The sequence below is a fragment of the Juglans microcarpa x Juglans regia genome, chromosome 4D (genome assembly GCF_004785595.1).
Source record: "Juglans microcarpa x Juglans regia isolate MS1-56 chromosome 4D, Jm3101_v1.0, whole genome shotgun sequence".
Classification (NCBI taxonomy): Eukaryota; Viridiplantae; Streptophyta; class Magnoliopsida; order Fagales; family Juglandaceae; genus Juglans; species Juglans microcarpa x Juglans regia.
The window spans coordinates 5,146,386-5,164,862 of NC_054600.1; the positions used below are offsets into that span (position 1 = coordinate 5,146,386).

At 39.3% G+C, this 18,477-nt stretch overlaps 2 protein-coding genes across 2 annotated transcripts; both read right to left on the reverse strand.

Annotated features, from left to right (window-relative positions):
- Nucleotides 1–373: 373 nt before the first annotated feature.
- Nucleotides 374–11,600, reverse strand: LOC121259158 (L-type lectin-domain containing receptor kinase IX.1-like; the record flags this gene model as incomplete). The annotated part of the gene is made up of 3 exons (XM_041160654.1): nt 374–1,667; nt 6,289–7,101; nt 11,579–11,600. Coding segments are annotated over 3 exons (1,926 nt in total), but the record flags the coding sequence as incomplete, so codon positions are not given.
- An 866-nt stretch (nt 11,601–12,466) lies between these two features.
- On the reverse strand, nt 12,467–18,202 carry LOC121260551 (serine hydroxymethyltransferase 2, mitochondrial). The gene is made up of 16 exons (XM_041162476.1): nt 17,868–18,202; nt 17,694–17,744; nt 17,481–17,567; nt 17,026–17,147; nt 16,812–16,888; nt 16,370–16,494; nt 15,765–15,857; nt 15,572–15,664; nt 15,258–15,455; nt 15,035–15,139; nt 14,313–14,378; nt 14,115–14,192; nt 13,752–13,863; nt 13,559–13,669; nt 13,274–13,441; nt 12,467–12,667 (listed from the first exon to the last, which is right to left on the reverse strand). The coding sequence occupies exons 1-15, from the start codon at nt 17,955–17,957 to the stop codon at nt 13,296–13,298; spliced, it is 1,554 nt and encodes a 517-aa protein (XP_041018410.1). The 5' UTR covers nt 17,958–18,202; the 3' UTR covers nt 12,467–12,667; nt 13,274–13,295.
- Between the last annotated feature and the right edge of the window lie 275 nt (nt 18,203–18,477).

Consider the following 18,477-nt stretch of genomic DNA (forward strand, 5'->3'; position numbering starts at 1 on the left):
AGTGTTTTTATTTGCTATGAGTAAGTAAGAAATTACTTTAAGAGCCTTTCAATACTACTGGTCAGGGACCTTTGTTTATGAAGGGGCAAAGGGACTTACTTCCCACTCTCGATACGATTACACAGATTGTGATTATGTGATGTAACACAATAAGAAATGCAACAACTCATGATTATGATCATCTGTAGCATGATATATACATCAACTTTTGATTCTTCTAAAAATACAAAACATGTTATATGACTCAACAAGATAATCAAGCTCACAAATTCAATAAATTATGAACTAGCACACAAACTCTGCACTCACACTATAGCCAAAGAAATTAAGACCAAAATGATCCCCTTATCTTGCATCCGAGGAGTTTATTAAATCCAAACACGCCCGGCCATAATGTTCTTATCAACGGTTGCAGATTGCTAGACACACATTAAGCGGGTAAACAAAGCGGCAAAGAGATCACTTTTTACTGTTGAAGTTGATAAGGCAACAATAAGAGAAACTAGAGAGGGAAGAAAGTGCCGGTGATGATCTTAATTTGTATGAGTAGTTTTACTAAGTAAATGGTTCACATGTTCAACGACCATGCTCAAGGCTTGTAGTTATCAAAGGTTCACCAGAACTGACCAACGGGGTTAGTATGTGATACAAAGGAACATGCATCATCATAGGAAGATTTGGCATTGTTGCCTTAAAATTAATAACTTTAATTGCTTGTCTTATTGATGGCCTTAAACTTTGATCTGGGTAAGTACACCATAGTCCTACAATCATTAAACACTTTATCTGTTGCAGGTCGAAATCCATATTCATTCTCTCATCAATGGCCATATGAAGCCTTCCGCTTCCATAAAGATTCCAAACCCACTCTACTAATCCCATTGCAGAATCCTTATCTGGGAGATCAACTGGCTTTCTCCCAATAGCAATTTCTAAGGTAACCACCCCGTAGCTATATACATCTAACTCTTTGCTAGCCCTACCAGTGGTTATGTATTCGGGAGCCATGTAGCCTAAAGTACCAGCCAACCCAGTTGTCTGAGGACCCAGCTCATGGTCCATGAGCCGTGCTAATCCAAAGTCTCCAAGCTTCACATTGAAAATAGAATCAAGCATGACATTGCTTGATTTGATATCCCGTTGTATTACACATTGCTCCCACTCTTCATGAAGATAGAGTAATGCAGATGCCAACCCAGTAGCTATCTTTTGTCTCACTGCCCAAGTGAGAGGATTCCTCTTACCAAAGAGGTGAGCATCAAGGCTACCATTAGGCATAAACTCATAGACAAGTAGGAACCCACCTCTGTCATGGCACCATCCTATGAGTTGAACCGGGTTCTTGTGCCTCAATCGGCTAATGATCTTCACCTCAGTTAAGTATTCTTTTCTTCCCTGTTTAGACCCCTGCAAAATTTTCTTAACAGCAACTGCGATGTCCAATTCAATCAAGTACCCCTTGTAAACAGCACCAAACCCTCTTTCACCCAACTTCCTTTCATTTGAAAAGTTGTTGGTGGCTGAAGCAAGATCTCCATAGGAAAACCTTCTTGGTCCTGCCCCTTTCTCAAGGTCATCATTAATTGATGTGAAGTTCATCGTCTCTGGAGTTTTCTTTTTCTTTCCCTTCCATTTCCACAGTATTACAAATATTGACAGAATCATCTCTTCCCATATTTTTGGATTGCACAAAATCAGGGATTCCTTATTTTTAGGCATTTGTTACAATAGGATATTTCCCTTATATGTAAATTTCCATTATTAGTTTCATTGTACTCTTATATATTTTGTAAAGCAGAATACAAAACAAATATACAGAATTATTCAAACACGTCTTCCTTATACCTTAACATGGTATCAGGCTAGAAATCGGTCTTGCAACGCCATGGCTGAATCCTCCAACCCACCTCTCCCTTCCCTCCCTTCCCCTTATCTTCTTCATCCCTCAGATTCCCCAAGCTTAACCTTTGTCAATGGACTCCTAACCGGCGACAACTATCCCAAATGGCAAAAAGCCATGTCCCGAGCCCTCAATGCCAAAAACAAACTTAGTTTTGTTGATGGCACCCTCAAACCTCCTGAACCTAACACACCCGAATACACCCAATGGAACCAAACGAAGGATATGGTTCTTACTTGGATCCTCAATTCTATCATCCCATCTCTTGCCAATTCTCTTGAATATCATACCAACCCACGTGATGTTTGGATTGATCTTGCCTCTCGATTTTGTCATGGCAATAATGCCCGAATTTACCAACTCAAATGGACTCTCTCTTCCCTACACCAAACCACAAAATCAGTTCATGATTACTACAACAAAATCAAACAACTTTGGGATGAACTTGGTCATCTCCAACAAAGCACTGACCTCAAAGCCTTATAGCAGCAAGCTGATGATGAACAGGTGTTCCAGTTCCTCCTCGGTCTCAACGATTCCTTCGCCTCCCTTCGCACTCAAATCTTAGCCATGGATCCACTCCCACCCATAAGCAAAGTCTTCTCCATTTTGTTTCAAGAAGAGCAACAAAGGCTGCTCAACATTCGACCATCTGCATTAGAGACCATGGCCATGGCAGTCCGATCTGGTGGACGCCCAAAACCGCCCTTCAAGTGCACGGCTTGCGGCAAAGATGGGCACACCCGCGATCGCTGTTGGACCCTCGTGGGTTATCCCCCTGGCCACAACCCGCGACCTAAAACCCAGACATCCATTCTCGGTCAGCCTCGGTCCAGCGTCAACCAGACCACTGCTGCCCCATCGGCTTCCAGCCCGGTCCCTGGCTTGTCACCGGAGCTCTACCAGAAGCTTCTTGGCTTGCTCGCGCCATCTTCCTCTCCGATTGAGTCCTCTGTCAACTTCATTGGTAACCTCTTCTCCCCTCAACTTGATTTCCCTCTCAATCGATGCCTCCATTGGGTGGTAGACAGTGGCGCGAGCCACCATATCTGCCACCACAATGAGGCTTTCACCGATCTCCAGCCCCTTGCAAACCCCCACTCTATTCGGCTTCCCACGGGTCAGGATGTTCCTGTCGAGGGTCTCGGCACATGTGTTCTCTCTCCCTTTCTAACTCTCACTCAAGTTTATTTTGTTCCCCTTTTAACCTTTAATCTATTATCTGTTTCCCAAATTGTCCTCCACAATTCTTGCATTATTACGTTCTCTTCTAATAATTGTTTATTTCAGGACCCACAGTCGATGAAGCTGATTGGAGCGGGTGAACTCTGCAATGGGCTTTACGTGTACCGTCCTGAACCCCCTATGGTTTTTGCTGCTCAATCCGTTGCTAATAAGACCCTATGGCACCAACGTCTAGGTCATCCCTCAAGTTTTATTATTCCTAATATTTTGGATTCTCCTTGTTCACTTTCTGATTGTGATGTTTGTGCTCGTTCTAAGCACACTAGATTACCCTTTCCAAATTTTGCTAATAAAAGTGTTTTTGCTTTTAATCGTATTTTTTGTGATATTGGGATGGATACCATACTTCTTCCTTATCTGAAGCACATTATTTTCTTACAATAGTGGATGATTTTTCCCGCACTACTTGGATATATTTAATGTATTTTAAATCTGAACCTTAGACTCATTTAACGCATTTTTTTGCTCTTGTCAAAAATCAGTTTAATACCAATGTTAAAATCATTAGAACTGATAATGGACAATAATTTCTCTCTCATCAATTTCAAACTTACCTTCTTAACCACGGCATTATTCACGAACGTACCTGTGTTGAAACGCCTCAACAAAATGGTGTTGCGGAACGTAAACACCGACACCTTCTTAATGTTGCTCGCAGTCTTCGTTTTCAAGCACACTTACCCCTTCCTTTTTGGGATGATTGTGTTCTCACTGCTGCATATCTCATCAATCGCACTCCTAGTCGTACTCTTCAAAATAAATCACCATTTGAGGTTCTCTTCAACAAAATACCCAACTACGATCACCTTCGTGTGTTTGGGTGTCTTTGTTGTGCACAAACTCTTCGTACTCACCGTGATAAATTTTCTCCTCGTGCTTCTAAATGTGTCTTTCTCGGCTATCCTAGCACTCACAAAGCTTACAAACTCTACAATCTTGATACACAGTCCATTTTCTATTCTTGTGATGTCACCTTCCATGAACAACAATTCTCTTTTCAAAATATTTCAGACACCTCCTCCTCTTCTCCTTCATCTCCCATCATTCCCCTTCCGGTCCCTGAACTCACTTTACCTACTTCTCAAACACCTTTAAACCCTTCTCAAACTCCACCCCCTTCATCTTCACCTCCTTCAACTCCACCTTCCTCACCGTCACCTCTACCTGTCTCTCGTCCTGGCTGCCATACTACCCGGCCTTCCTATCTTCATGATTACATCTGCCCCACCCTACACACAGAGCCCATGGCGTCTTCACCTGCTACAACGACTTTAGGTACTACTCATCCTTTATCTGCTTTTCTTTCCTATTCTCGTTTTTCTCCCTCACATATTACTTATTTAAATGCTCTCACCTCTTGTGTTGAACCCTCATGCTATTCTGATGCTCTCAAACATCCTCATTGGCGCGAGGCAATGTCTACTGAGCTCCAGGCTCTAGAAGCTAACTCCACTTGGACCCTTGATCATTTTCCACCTGGCAAGAAACCCATTGGCTGTAAATGGATTTTCAAAACCAAACTCAAAGCTGATGGATCCATTGAGAGGTACAAAGCCCGACTGGTTACCAAGGGCTACACTCAAGTTGAAGGACTTGACTACCATGAGACTTTTGCTCCGGTAGCCAAAATGACCACTGTCCGCTACTTATTGGCTATTGCTGCTACTAAAAATTGGATCATTCATCAGCTCGATGTCAACAATGCCTTCTTGCACGACGATCTTGATGAAGAAGTCTACATGACCCCACCTCCCGGCTATTGCACTCAGGGGGAGTCTCGTATTTGTCAACTCAGAAAATCCCTATATGGTCTCAAGCAAGCCTCCCGTAACTGGTTTTTCAAACTAACTATTGTGCTTCTTGATGCAGGTTTTTGTCAATCTCAGGTTGATCACTCCTTATTCACCCTTACTACTCACACAAGCATCGCTATTGTTCTTGTATATGTTGATGACATCTTAGTTGCTGGCAATGCTCTTCCCCAAATTGAGTTTTTCAAGAATCTTCTCTCCACTCACTTCAAAACCAAGGATCTTGGCTCTCTAAAGTTCTCTCTTGGCCTCGAAGTTGCACGTTCTTCTCTAGGTATTTTCTTGAATCAGCGGAAATATGCTTTTGATATACTTTCTGACAGCGGCCAACTTGGTGCCCGGACTGCCTCTTTTCCGATGGAACAACATTTGAAGCTTTCCAATGAAGATGGACCTCTACTTCCTGATCCTAGCATTTATCGTCATCTAGTTGGTCGTCTCATTTACTTGACCATCACTCGACCTGACATTGTTTATGCTGTCAACATTCTTAGTCAGTTTATGCATGCCCTAGTGTTCCTCATATGACTGCTGCTACGCGTGTTCTCTGTTACATCAAAGGGAGCCCGGGCCAAGGCATTTTTTTCTCCTCTTCTAGCACCACTTAGGTTACTGCTTATACTGATTTTGATTGGGCCAGTTGTCCCACCACCCGACGCTCCACCATAGGCTACTTCATCCAGCTCAGTACCAGTCTGATCTCGTGGTGCACAAAAAAAAGACTACCATTGCTCGTTCTTCTGCTAAAGCTGAATACCGTGCTATGGTCGTCACCACATGTGTACTCACTTGGCTAAAGCAACTTCTCACTGATCTTGGCATCCCTCATCCTGAGCCTTTCCACCTCTACTGTGATAATCAGTCTGCACTTCACATTGCACACAATCCAGTGTTCCATGAATGTACTAAACACATTGAGATCGATTGTCACATCATTCACGACAAAATTTGCTCCGGCCTCCTCAAAGCAATTCACACTTCTTCACATGAGCAAATTGCAGAGATCTTCACCAAAGCTTTAGGCCAAGACCTTTTCCATCATTTCTCATACAAGTTGGGCATTACGGATCTTCATGCGCCAACTTGAGGGGAGTATTGACAGAATCATCTCTTCCCATATTTTTGAATTGAACAAAATCAGGGATTCCTTATTTTTAGGCATCTGTTACAATAGGATCTTTCCCTTATATGTAAATTTCCGTTATTAGTTTCATTGTACTCTTATATATTTTGTAAAGCAGAATACAAAACAAATATACAGAATTATTCAAACATGTCTCTCTTATCTCTTAACAACAAATGTTAATGATGCCCCAGCTATCAAAATGCCACCTGATATCGTTATACTAACCAGTATCGTCTTTTTTCTAGCATTCTTTCCATTTGGTTCCACTATGTCTAAAGTTGAATTGAATTCCCACGATTGAAGTGTATGTCGCTCTACAACCGAGCCTGTTACAGCTGAAAATCCAACTATGACCCACTCAAGAAGAACCTCCATGAGATCAATTTCATAAGAAAGACTGGTATTCTCCCCAACATTAGAGGTTGTTCGGTATTTCCAGGAGACACTCAACTTCTTCGTAGAAGCAGTATACGTAATCCATACATCAGCAGTATCTCCACTATGCAAGCTAGCATTCCAAGCAGTATAATTAGCAGAAGCGAGGGAGTTGTTGCTAATACCCACATGCTCAACTTCAGGATCCCAGTCAGAGTTCACTGCTGAATCTAACTCAACAAGAACAATTTTGTTTCGATGTGAAAAATTGGTCGTGGTGTTGAATAGGCCTAGAAATCCACCTGCTGAATTTGGTGGTATATCAAAGCCAACAGGAGCTAGGAAGAATGCTAGTCCATCGCCATAATAGGGACTACCTCGAGTGTCGATAGCGAACGAGTAATGTGTGGTAAAATTAGTGAGCTTTCTCATTTCAGAGGCCCAGAGCAGCAACTTCCTAGCATAGACGACCCAACCAATTCGGTATAAATCAACAACGTTCATTTCAATGGCTCCAACAGAAGGTACAACGTCACCCATAGATAGTATGTCGGTGGAACTGGGATCAAATCTAGTTATTTGGAAATAAACTGAATAAACAGTACTGGGAAGCAGTAGAAGGAAGAAGAAAAGAGGTAATGTAACGCCCCGTTCCCGGAAGTCCGGAGAGTTAGCTCTTGTAACCTAAATATCAACTCAAAAATCACAACTATAAATAATCCAGAAACTCCATAAAAATATTCATTTACTCAAACCAAATATGTATGTTCCTTCATAAGGACAATACATAAATTCTTAATAAAATAAATTGAAACTCTCCAAAAGACTCGAAAATATCCTTAACTCATCAAATCAAAATAACTGAAAATAACCAAATTACTAACTAAGACTCTCAAATAAATACTTGTACCCTCAGGTACTTATTCCTCTACGAACATCAAACCTCTCTAATTCTGCCTACTCTTGCTCTCCAGTAGAACCATCAAGATTATCTGAAAAATGTTTAGAGATAAGGGATGAGTTATCAACAACTCAGTAAGCAGAAAACATATACCAGTGTGTAAACATGAGCATTTACAGATATCAAAATACAAAACAAAACATTTTCATTTTTAGAGTGCGGAAGCAATGTTATTAAAATATCAGAACGAAGATTTAGAAATATTTTCATTCAAAAATATCCTCTGACATAGCATAAATCAGAACATCATACCAGAACAGAAGCCATGTATAACCCCCGTGGTAGGGTTGTGTATCTGCGGATAGCCAAGTAGAACATAAGTCACTCTGTCACCAAGGTGTGCACTCAAAACGTAGACTACTACTATAACCCGTGGTAGGGCCGTATCCACTATTATAACCTGTGGTTGGGCCGTATCCACTATTATTACCCGTGGTTGGGCCGTATCCACTATTGTAACCCGTGGTTGGGCCGTATCCACTATTCTTACTCGTGGTTGGGCCGTATCCACTATTGTAACCCGTGGTTGGGCTGTATCCACTATTATTACCCGTGGTTGGACCGTATCCACTATTATAACCCGTGATAGGGCCTTAATTGAATAGAGCGGAAACAAAATCAAATTTAGAATCAGAGAGTCATGCCAAAAATTTTCAGAAATCACGTCTTATCCAAACAGAGTACTGAACAAAATCATATCACCTTCATAATCATCGCAGATCCAAAGCATATTTACATAATCATGCACAAATTTTCATATTCGCGCTTTTGTATAGGTCAGAAATAGAATGCCAAAAATAAGTTCATGTCTACCCCAGTCATGACAAAAATGATTTCTCTTTCATCAGAGTTCAATGAGTAATGACAAACAATTAACTGAGGTTATTTTCACATTTCTTTTCAGAACATGTAATGCACATTTTCATAAATCAACCTCAGTTCATTTTTATATTATGCAAAGTCTAGCATAGGAACCCCGCTTACCTGAACTTCTTAGCCTATCATAATTTCTCCACAGCAGTACTGAATGAAAAATCAATCGTCACCTATAAGATTGTCACATAATTTTCATAAATTTCCAATCGAACACGTATTTCAACATTTAAGCCTAAGATGCTAAAATAACCTATTTTAATTCCTCAAAAAAACTAGATTCACGTAATCCTAAACTATCGTCACATTTCTCAATTCATCAATGCCCAAATAATTAGTCCGACTAAAACACAAAATCTAACTTATTTACTAATGAAATCAAATTATAAGATTTAATACTAGCTAATATATTTATACCAAAATATTTTAAAATTAAACAACTACAACTTAGATTCATTTTGGTAATTAACTTAATCATATTTTAAAACTTATATATTTAGTAATTTAACTTCTATCCGTAAATATGAATTCTTATATTGCAAATAAAATCCCATGCATAGTAGATGATAAAAACATGATCGATACATACTCAATCAAGGGCATTCTGGGAAAGAAAACTCATAACCTGCATGGCTCTTTGAGAAAATAACCTAGGATCAAAAATTACGTGACAGGGGCCATGCATATCGAAAACTATGTGCAGCGGTGTCTTGGGTGGAAGTCTACAGCGGCACAGTTGGGGGCAGTGGCAGATCACGGTGGTGGGGCACTGAGAGAGAGAGAGAGAGATGAGTGAGAGAAAAACCTCACGTAGAAAAAGAGAGAGAAGGAGAGAGAGAATGGAAAGAACGGCAAGGAGGCCGTGGCACTTTGTGAGCTTACCAGGAGGGACGCGGTGTGATAGGAGTGGCGTGGAGTGACTGTCAGAGTTCTTTGTGCAGGTGGTAATGACGTGGAGGCGCTGGCACCATGTGTGGTGGCTTTGAACGACAAGGGCACTGGGCTGTGTGTTGCTCTGTTTTTGGGACCCAAAACAGAGGAGTTTTCAGTTCACTATACAGGTGGTTGTTCTTGGCACTATGATGGTGGGGCAGTGGTGTACAGCAGAGGAGCTGGAGCTCTAGTGATGGTCAAGTGGAGGTGGCGCACGACGAGGTGGAGCTGCGATCCGTGGAAATGCAGTGCATGCATGGGTTGCGTCGATTTTTGTACGAGGGCAGGGAGAGTTCTGGGCGGTGCAATGGGTTGTTATGCCATGGGATAGAAGCCGTATATGTGTACTGGTGTAGCAGCGCTGCGGTTCACTGCTGTTGTTGGCCGTTTCCTGGACGTGGAGGTAGTGGCTGTTCCACGATGGTCCCGTGGTTGACACTAGGAAAACTGGCTGTTGGGCTTTATGCGGGTGTGAGGACGTGCACTGAAGTTGGACGGTGGGAGGGCATGCAAAGCTGTGGTTGCTAACTCTAAGGCACTGCACGTGTTTCGTGGTGTAGGAAGGCAAATGTGGATGGTTGTTCTGTCGAGGAGTAAGAGAAAGTGTGCAGGACGAGTTGAAGGTGAATATATAGAACAAAAACCAATTAAAAACTCTAGAGAAATAAAAGGGAGAGACGTGCAATAGTGCAAGAGCGTGGAGAAACATGCGTGAACTAGTTGTGAGAGGTTATACGTGCATGAGATATGCCTAAATAGGTTGTTGAAACCCTAGGAAAAACAGGAAGAGGTGCACATGGCGTGATCTCACCGGGGCTTTAGGGCTCGTTAAAAAAAATATTTGTGCCTTGATTTACATCCATACTAGCCTAACTCGATCCATAACTTGTCGGGCCAAAAACTCAAAAATAAAACCCACTTGCTCCATAAAAATATTTTTACCGAAGAAAATAATCTGAAATAATCAAGCCCAATAAAAAGTTCATAATCCATCAATACAAAATTTGATGCTCGTAATCTATTCCTAAAATTTACTTGTTAAAATTCAGGTGGCTTTCCATTCATATTAAAAAAAAAAAAAAATCGAACATGAGTTTCGTGTTGGACCTTGGTGTTACGGGTAACATGATTACTATGTCCTAAGATCGGAGGAGCTGAGGCTACGGCTTGAAAGGTGGGGAGAGAGAGAGACTACGAACAAGTTGGAGAGGCATGAATGTGTGGAAGTTGCATCTGAACTTAAAGAGTTAATATTTCAACGATCCTCAAGTTTCAACAACCAGTATGCAGTCATTATTTTATCTGGTGGAGTTTCATTCAAACTAAAATATAGAAGGAAAGACTTTATGCAGCTCCCTGGCTAGCCGGCACATTATCAGCAGTTAACGCGCGCATGCAGTTTCACTTGCACCCATACCAGGTACATAGACAAGTTAATATGGCGAGGAGAAAGACTTTATGCAGCTCCCCAGTCGGAACAATGGCGTCAGCGCACTGATGCCGAATATAAATTAACAAAGCAATTATGGTCTCATTTCATCCATATGCCATCAAATTGGCATCTCCTTCATATATAACTTAAACAGCCAATAGTTTTGCCGAAACGTTAATGCATGACTTGTAGTTTCTCAAAAAAGAATTAACAACAGTTTGAAGGCGAATCAGTCAGAGACAGACCGTGTGTGTTAATTGCAGTGATCGGCCGGTGATTAATTTGATATATCTGATTATGAATCTATAAACAAAGACTGAAGTCAATGGTCATTATTTGTACCCAAATATTCTCGAGTTTGATTTATTTATTTTTCCTCCTATATTCAACGGTGATCAATAAAAGAGTATATGTACGTCAAGTGCTTTTAACGATTCAACATGGTTTTATGATTTTCTACTGCCAATCAAGATCAGCGCCGGCAAAATTATCTGTCTTCTCTTTTTTGTTTAATCACTTATAGCTTGAGATTTGATTTCCGAGTTCAGTTCATAAACCATAAACCTGCTTGATCCGGGGGATATTATTAAATTTTTAGTTCTATTTTAATTACTTTTTATTTTGTTTATGACTTTATTGTGTTAAGTTGTTTAAACATGATTTTTTTTCGATTTAATGAAATGTAGGTAAATGAAACAAGACAAAATGTTATAGACGAAAGGAGATAACATAACGATATGTATGAGACAGGTAATGAAGTGATAATAAATGGTAAAAATAATAACCAAGAAAACAAATAGAAGGTGCAAGAGACAAGAAGAAGTGCAAGATGCATTAAAGGATGGAAGTAATAAATTATAATGAACAAAATGATAGCTGATCATGAGAAGTTGAAGAGATCATGAGAAGTACAAGAGATGAGTAATGAAGTGGTGATAAATGATATGTAATTTGAAAAGAATACGAAGTGTTATATTTCAAATTTTGCTCTTATATTAATTAATTTATTTTAATTTAAACGATATAAAAAAATGACCTGGCTTAACAGGTCATAAATTATTGACAGCTACCATATATTGACAATTGTTATATTTTCCAGATTCTTCATCTCCAGAAAATCAGTCACTTTAATTCTAAGAATCTGTCTAATTTGTATAATTAGTCTATTTACCTTTTATACATATTTCTATACTTAGTCTCCTGTACATATTTGTAAAGTGATACACAAACGAATATACAGTTTTGAATGAAATCACTCTCCCTCTCAGTTTTAACATGGTATCGGTATAGAGTATAAAGATGATAAACTAATTGTGCATCTAATTGTGTGCAAATAACTCTGATCTCTTCAAGCACAGCTAATTCATTTCACTCCTTACTAGTCCGAATCTGCTTTGTAGATGGTTCAATTTCCTCCACACCATGAACAGTATAAAAGTGCTGATCTACTTGCTAAATCTCTTGAAACTCACCCATGTCCTCTGTTAAGGGCGGAGATATCACTACCTCATATTGGATATAAGAACTACAGGAAAGTTGATGAATGAGATCCTATATTTTTTGGGAGGAAGAAGTTCTTGTCTTTTTTAATGATTGGGTGATTTCAATGAACTCCAATTATACCGCTGATTGATCCTTTTAAAGTATAGGTACGTGTGACTTGGATTTGTTCCAGCCTCAATAAAATCGTTTCCAGTGAAGTATTGTACAAGCTGCTAACAAATGGCTACATTGGCCATTTTCAGTTGTAAAGGCAATTTCTCAATGGTGGCAGAGCATTACCAGCATCTGCCTTGCTGAATACAGCATAGGGATAAAGTAGTTGCATTTCTTCAGATCAAGGCAAGTTTATTACATTGCAAAGCCTCAGTTAATATGAATATATACATTCGTGAAGGTCCAAATCAAGGTTTGATTGATTATACAATAAAAGCTGTAACTACACATCCTTGACATAAGGCCCTTCTCTTTTCCCAACTTGGAAAACTAACTTGGTTTTTGCTCACCGTTCCTGTTCCCAAAGATTAAAAAAAAAAAAAAGGACCGATTAGATCATTTGCTTTCCAATGTAAAGATCATTATTTCTTTGGATTTAATGAAAAAAGTTCTACTACATGTCTGTTCTATAGAATACATGATGCTTTGAAGCCCAAAAGAATATTTTACATTAGGACGATTTATGCATGCATCAGATAAAGAAATTAGACAATAAAAAACTATAATAATGTGCTCCCTAATGCAACTAATAACTCTCAAGTGTCAGACAAAGGAGGTCAAACTTGATAATCAGTCCGTTGTTGTAACGCCCAATGTCCAATACTCCAAAAAGACTAGTCAATTATATAATTGGAGTCTTATTAGAACCTAATAAAGAGCAAGAATTTTTCATTCCCAAGCAATGTGGGATCTTATACACCACCAATCATTATCTTTATCATATGGGTATCATAGTTGTCAGATATGAAATTCTTTGATATTCAAGCTTTGAAAATATTTTCTTCATAGTTTAGTCTTTATGAGAAAAAAGTAGAAAAAAAATAAAAGGATTTAACCCCTAACAAAATTAGCCTCATCAGCACAGATGCAAGACTCCAGTGAGATCCAGGTTATAACTAACCTTACAGTACAGAAATTCTCTCTCATTTCTTGTACTTCATTGTTTCTTTCTCAAACCCTATTGTAGGAAACTGCTTTGCATACTCCTCAACATCATGTCGGAGCTTAGCAATTCCAGATTGAAAGTGAGAAGACTGCATTGTGGCCAAGAAGTCCTTCAACTTTGTTCCTGGTAGACACATCACAATTTACTCTGTATTAGTAGATTTGAGCAAATGGGTTTTCCCCATATCAAAAAACACACTCCCAATGACAAGGAAATTACAAATATCAAAGATATAGACACCTTGAGTTTCTGTCTTGATCTTCACAGCCAACTTCACAGCAGCATCAAAGAATTCTGCTACCTTAGCAAAATCCTCCTCAATAAATCCCCTAGAAGTAAGAGCCGGAGTTCCTGAAGCGCACAAAAAATTTATCAGGCTTAAATACTCCACAGAAATCAAATAAGGACTTTCTGATCAAGGAAAAGCCTTTACCCATCCTGATGCCACCAGGAACCATGGCAGAGACATCTCCAGGAACAGTGTTTTTGTTGGCTGCAATGTGAACGGATTCCAGCACCTTCTCAACCCTAGAGCCATCGATTCCCTATAGAAAAAGTTGTTCCAATATTAATCTTACATATCAGAGAGAGCTAACATCTCTGACGCATTCTACTAGGACACCGGGTATTGTCTTTCAACCAGAACTCTTAACAGATTAATTTCGAAGTAGTTGCTTAAGATAAAGCACAAATAATTGGTAGAGTTGGATGATTCGACAAGACAAAAACCGTATCATGGAAGGTTTTTAATTACAGTGAAGAGAAGAAAAACAAAACAAAAAGTGTTCCCTAGTACCTTGTTCTTCAAATTCACCAATACCAGGTGGTTATCGGTACCACCAGAAACAAGTTCATAGCCATTCTCAACGAGAGTCTGCATAAATTCCCATGTTATTCAATGCTTACAGTATTGGAAACAAATAAATTAGACATTTGATTGAAATTCCTAGAGTTCTACACGACCAAAATTTGCTACATCTAACTAATCTTATACCTGTGCAAATTTTGAGCAATTACTGAGAACTTGCTCTTGATAGGCTTTGTATTCTGAGGTTGTAGCCTGCGTCCAGAAAACATTAAGAAGATAAAAAGATTGCAATTAGAAACATTGATGAGAGCCCAACTTAAAGGGCAAGCTGATTTTGGTAATTTGAAAAGAACATTCTTCATGGCTGCATTGGGGTTGGGTGGGATATGTTTTGGAGAATATGATCCATATATAGGTCATCTAAAAGGGCAGGCAAATGTAGAGAAAATGAAAGTCAATCTTCAATAAAATGCTTCTGTGCACTGCCCTCTACGCTATGCTTGTTCTTTTCATTTGGCATTTTGATCAATATCATTCTGTTGATATTGTAAATTGTACCAAGGGCTTTGGGTAAAGCACAATTCATGGCATAATGTCCTCAGGGACCAGAGCATGTATCAACTGCTCTACGCAACACATCATATATTACTAATTAAGAAATAACATTTACAATATGAAAAAAGGGAAAAATAAAAAGAATACTAGAAAATCATTTACTTCTAATTTAATGTCTACTGTAGTCTGCAACAACCTTTTTTGGGGTGTGCTCACAATCCAACACAACAAGCCCCAATCCTAACTAACATAGTCAGCAACAGACAACACTGCCACAAACAACTGTAACAACAGCTATGATGATATAAATAATAGCTGAAAAATGATAACAATAGTCTTATCAACAGACAAACCTGTTTCAGTGCAACTGCTAAACCGGTAATTGTGTGGTTGTGCGGGCCACCTTGAAGTCCAGGAAATACTGCTTGATTTATTTTGTCTTCATAATCATACAATATCTACAGGAGAAGTATACAATTTTGAGCTATATCAAACAATCTCTCTCAATAGTAGTTAAAAAATCAGAACCAAAAACAAAGCAGCCAACAAAAAATGCTTAAAAACAGTTTCTCTCACCTCTTTCCCTTGTTTGTTGATCTCTTTTACCCCCTTTCTGAAGAAAATCATGGCTCCACGTGGCCCACGAAGTGATTTGTGAGTTGTGGTGGTCACCACATCTGCATACTCGAAAGGTGATGGGATGACACCAGCTGCCACCAGCCCACTAATATGTGCCATATCTGCCAACAGGATTGCTTTCTGTTTGTCACACACCTGCCAAATGCTAAACAATTGTAACTTTGGATCCTCGAGAGCATCACATTGGCGAAAAACCATCTATACTAGTACATGATAACTTGTTACTAGATATCAAATCTAAAGGAGGTTACCTTGCGAATACGTGCATAATCATACAGACGTGCATAAGCACTAGCACCAGCCACTATCAACTTTGGCCGGAAGAGTGTGGCACTTTTCTCCATCTGCAATGTACATGCTTTTATGTCACTCAAATCTTCTGCTTATACATAGATAGGGAATTTGAAAGGAAAAAAATGAACGGAGTTGAGCTGCAAAGCCTACCTGGTCATAGTCAATATAGCCAGTGCTCTCATTCAATCTATATGGCATTGTCTCAAAAAATATAGACACTGCGGATATCTTTTTGGTGTCAGTCTGCATAATAGCAAAAGAGATGATGTAATTTCCATATGAGAAAACCAAAAAGCAATGTTATAAAGAAGGAGGGTTGATCAAAATTTGTTACAAGCCTTGACAAGATAAATGTCGAGGTTATCAATGTCATACACAAACGAGAAGTGCTAGGTTTACAAAGAGATTACACAAAAAGTAAGCTTACGAGTTGATGAGGCTAGATATGATATGTTAAATATACTTGTATAGTAAAAAGTCCTTAACAATCTGATGTACCATAACAAGCTGCATCAATTTGTGAGATTATTTTTATAAAATTTCTTTCTGAATCAAACATTTCTCTATATGGATATGACAACTTCCCAGTTATGAAGAAATGTAATAGAAATATAATGATGGCTACAGATCTTCAAGTTCAAAGGATATACAATCTAGTACTACTTAAGCAAACTCATGAGAGATTTATAAGGATGAGAACATGATGGATTTATAAGGATCAGGATTCAGGATAAAATTAGATGCGCTTTAAGAACCTGATAGCCATGAGAAAGATGCCCTCCATGAGGAAGATCGAGTGCCATGATTCTTTCATGGGGTTTTAACAATGCCGTGTAAACATGGAAATTAGCTGGAGACCCAGATAGAGGCTGCACGTTCACTGCAATGTCAAAGGTGATATTGAGTTTAGGAAAGCAGCTTGGAAATGATCACCTTGTAATAACATTCAAACCCATTAGGCTAACAATGTCTAAACAGATGAGAGGTTCTAGTTATGTACACCAGGCTGACAAGGTTGGATGCATACAGATATTCATGGGTAACCATGTACTTGATTGAGAGAGATTTTCGACAAATGCTACGCACATATATGTGTTTTCAACAAGAATCAACAACCATCCTCAGATAAAAGAAAGAAACAGGGCAGTAAAGAAAAAATAGCTCCAGTTTCATTACCATACACAAACACTTATTTACCTCCCCATTTTGCTGGATCCAATCGAAATGCTTCCAAAGCGCGCTTTTGGCATAAGGATTCTGCCATGTCAATGTACCTGAAAAGCGAGAGAGGTCCATGCTCTGTATCAAAATTTAATCGCATGGTCTAGAAATAAAAATGTAAAAGCCATGCTAATTGCAATAACATCCATGACAAGCATTAGAGGAGTTCAAGAAGATCTAGTCGACTTACTCGTTTCCTCCATAGTATCTAGCACCAGGGTATCCTTCACTGTATTTATTAGTCATGACAGATCCAACTGCTTGCATTACAGAGACAGAAGTGAAGTTCTCTGAGGGAATAAGTTCTAGCCCCTTTACCAACACAACAATGAATTCCAATAAGATATTATATTACATAGTAGTAAACTGTGATTATACATGCATGCCGTAGAGAAACCTGTAATGCTTTACCCAATCACCAAGAAAACGATGGAAATGTAAATGTAATTACTTCTTGGATAGGAGTTTAACATATTGGACAAAATTTAAGCAAAAGCTTGAGGCGTAGGCCAAGAACATTAATTACTTTGTTCTATTAATATTACTCGATTCTGTGAGAATTAAACCATCCCATCCTAGTCAATCTAATTGACAATCTCCGACGAAAACAATTGCTAATTTTAACAGAAAAGGAGCAGGAGTCACCTTCCATTGTCTAGTTTTCTCAAGCTCTATAATGTCCGCAATCTCCGGATCCACAACCTCGAGGGGAGCATTCAATTGCTTCGGCCACTATTACAAAAAAAGAACGTTTATAACATATATGCAATCCCATGCACGCATACGCACAGAGAATACAGCAATATATATATATATATATATGTGTGTGTGTGAAGAAAAGAAGATGAATTAGCTCACTGTAACACGGGTTTTGTCCTTCTCGTACACAGCCTCGTTAGGCAATGATGACTGAAACAGAAAATACGAAAGATGATCATTTTTAAGCTAGTGTGAGAAAGGAAGTACTATAACTGTAGGCAAGAAAAAATGTGAAAAGGGACAAGAAGGAAAGAAAGAACAAACAGAGAGAACCATGTAATAGAGGGAGCCGCCATTGAAGAGAGGTCGAACGGGCTTGTCAAGGGAAGAGGCAATCCTACGAAGCGCCATCGCCATTGCCATTCTCTCTCTCTCTCTCTCTCTCTCTCTCTCTCTCTCTCTCTCTATGTGTGTTGAAGTATCGTTCTCTAGGATGTGCAAGATAGTCCTATATACGTAGCAGAATACTTCACAATTCTAAGTTTCTAACACGTAAACTCTACTATTTTTTTTTTTTTAATTTTTTTAATGTTTAGAAGTGTGGGGAGCAGAGATGCATGCGCGCATTGCACAAAAACCAGCCATAAAAACGCTATCCGTAAGTTGCTATTTTGTTGGCCACAAAAGTGAGCTCCCGAGGATATAACATGATAGGATGGCGATATTTGAGAGTCGAAGTTGGCCACCGAAGCCATTTTGTATTAGTTTCCAATACAGGTCTTACCAACCTCAAAAGACTTATCTGTGTCATTTTCTTGGAGATGGTTTGTTGCCATTAATTAGGAGAATGGGGGCTCCACCTATTTCACAGCCCACTGGGCTGGTCCACAGATAGAAGGTGCCCCATGTGGGTCGTTAGGATGCAGGCTTTTGGGCTGTATTG

Coding starts and splice junctions, on each gene's coding strand:
- LOC121260551 (XM_041162476.1), bottom strand. CDS start 17,957: ATGGCAATGGCGATGGCGCTTCGTAGGATTGCCTCTTCCCTTGACAAG. Junction 17,745..17,867: donor GCGGCTCCCTCTATTACATG/GTTCTCTCTGTT, acceptor TTTCTGTTTCAG/TCATCATTGCCTAACGAGGC. Junction 15,858..16,369: donor ATCTTTCTCATGGCTATCAG/GTTCTTAAAGCG, acceptor GCTATTATGCAG/ACTGACACCAAAAAGATATC.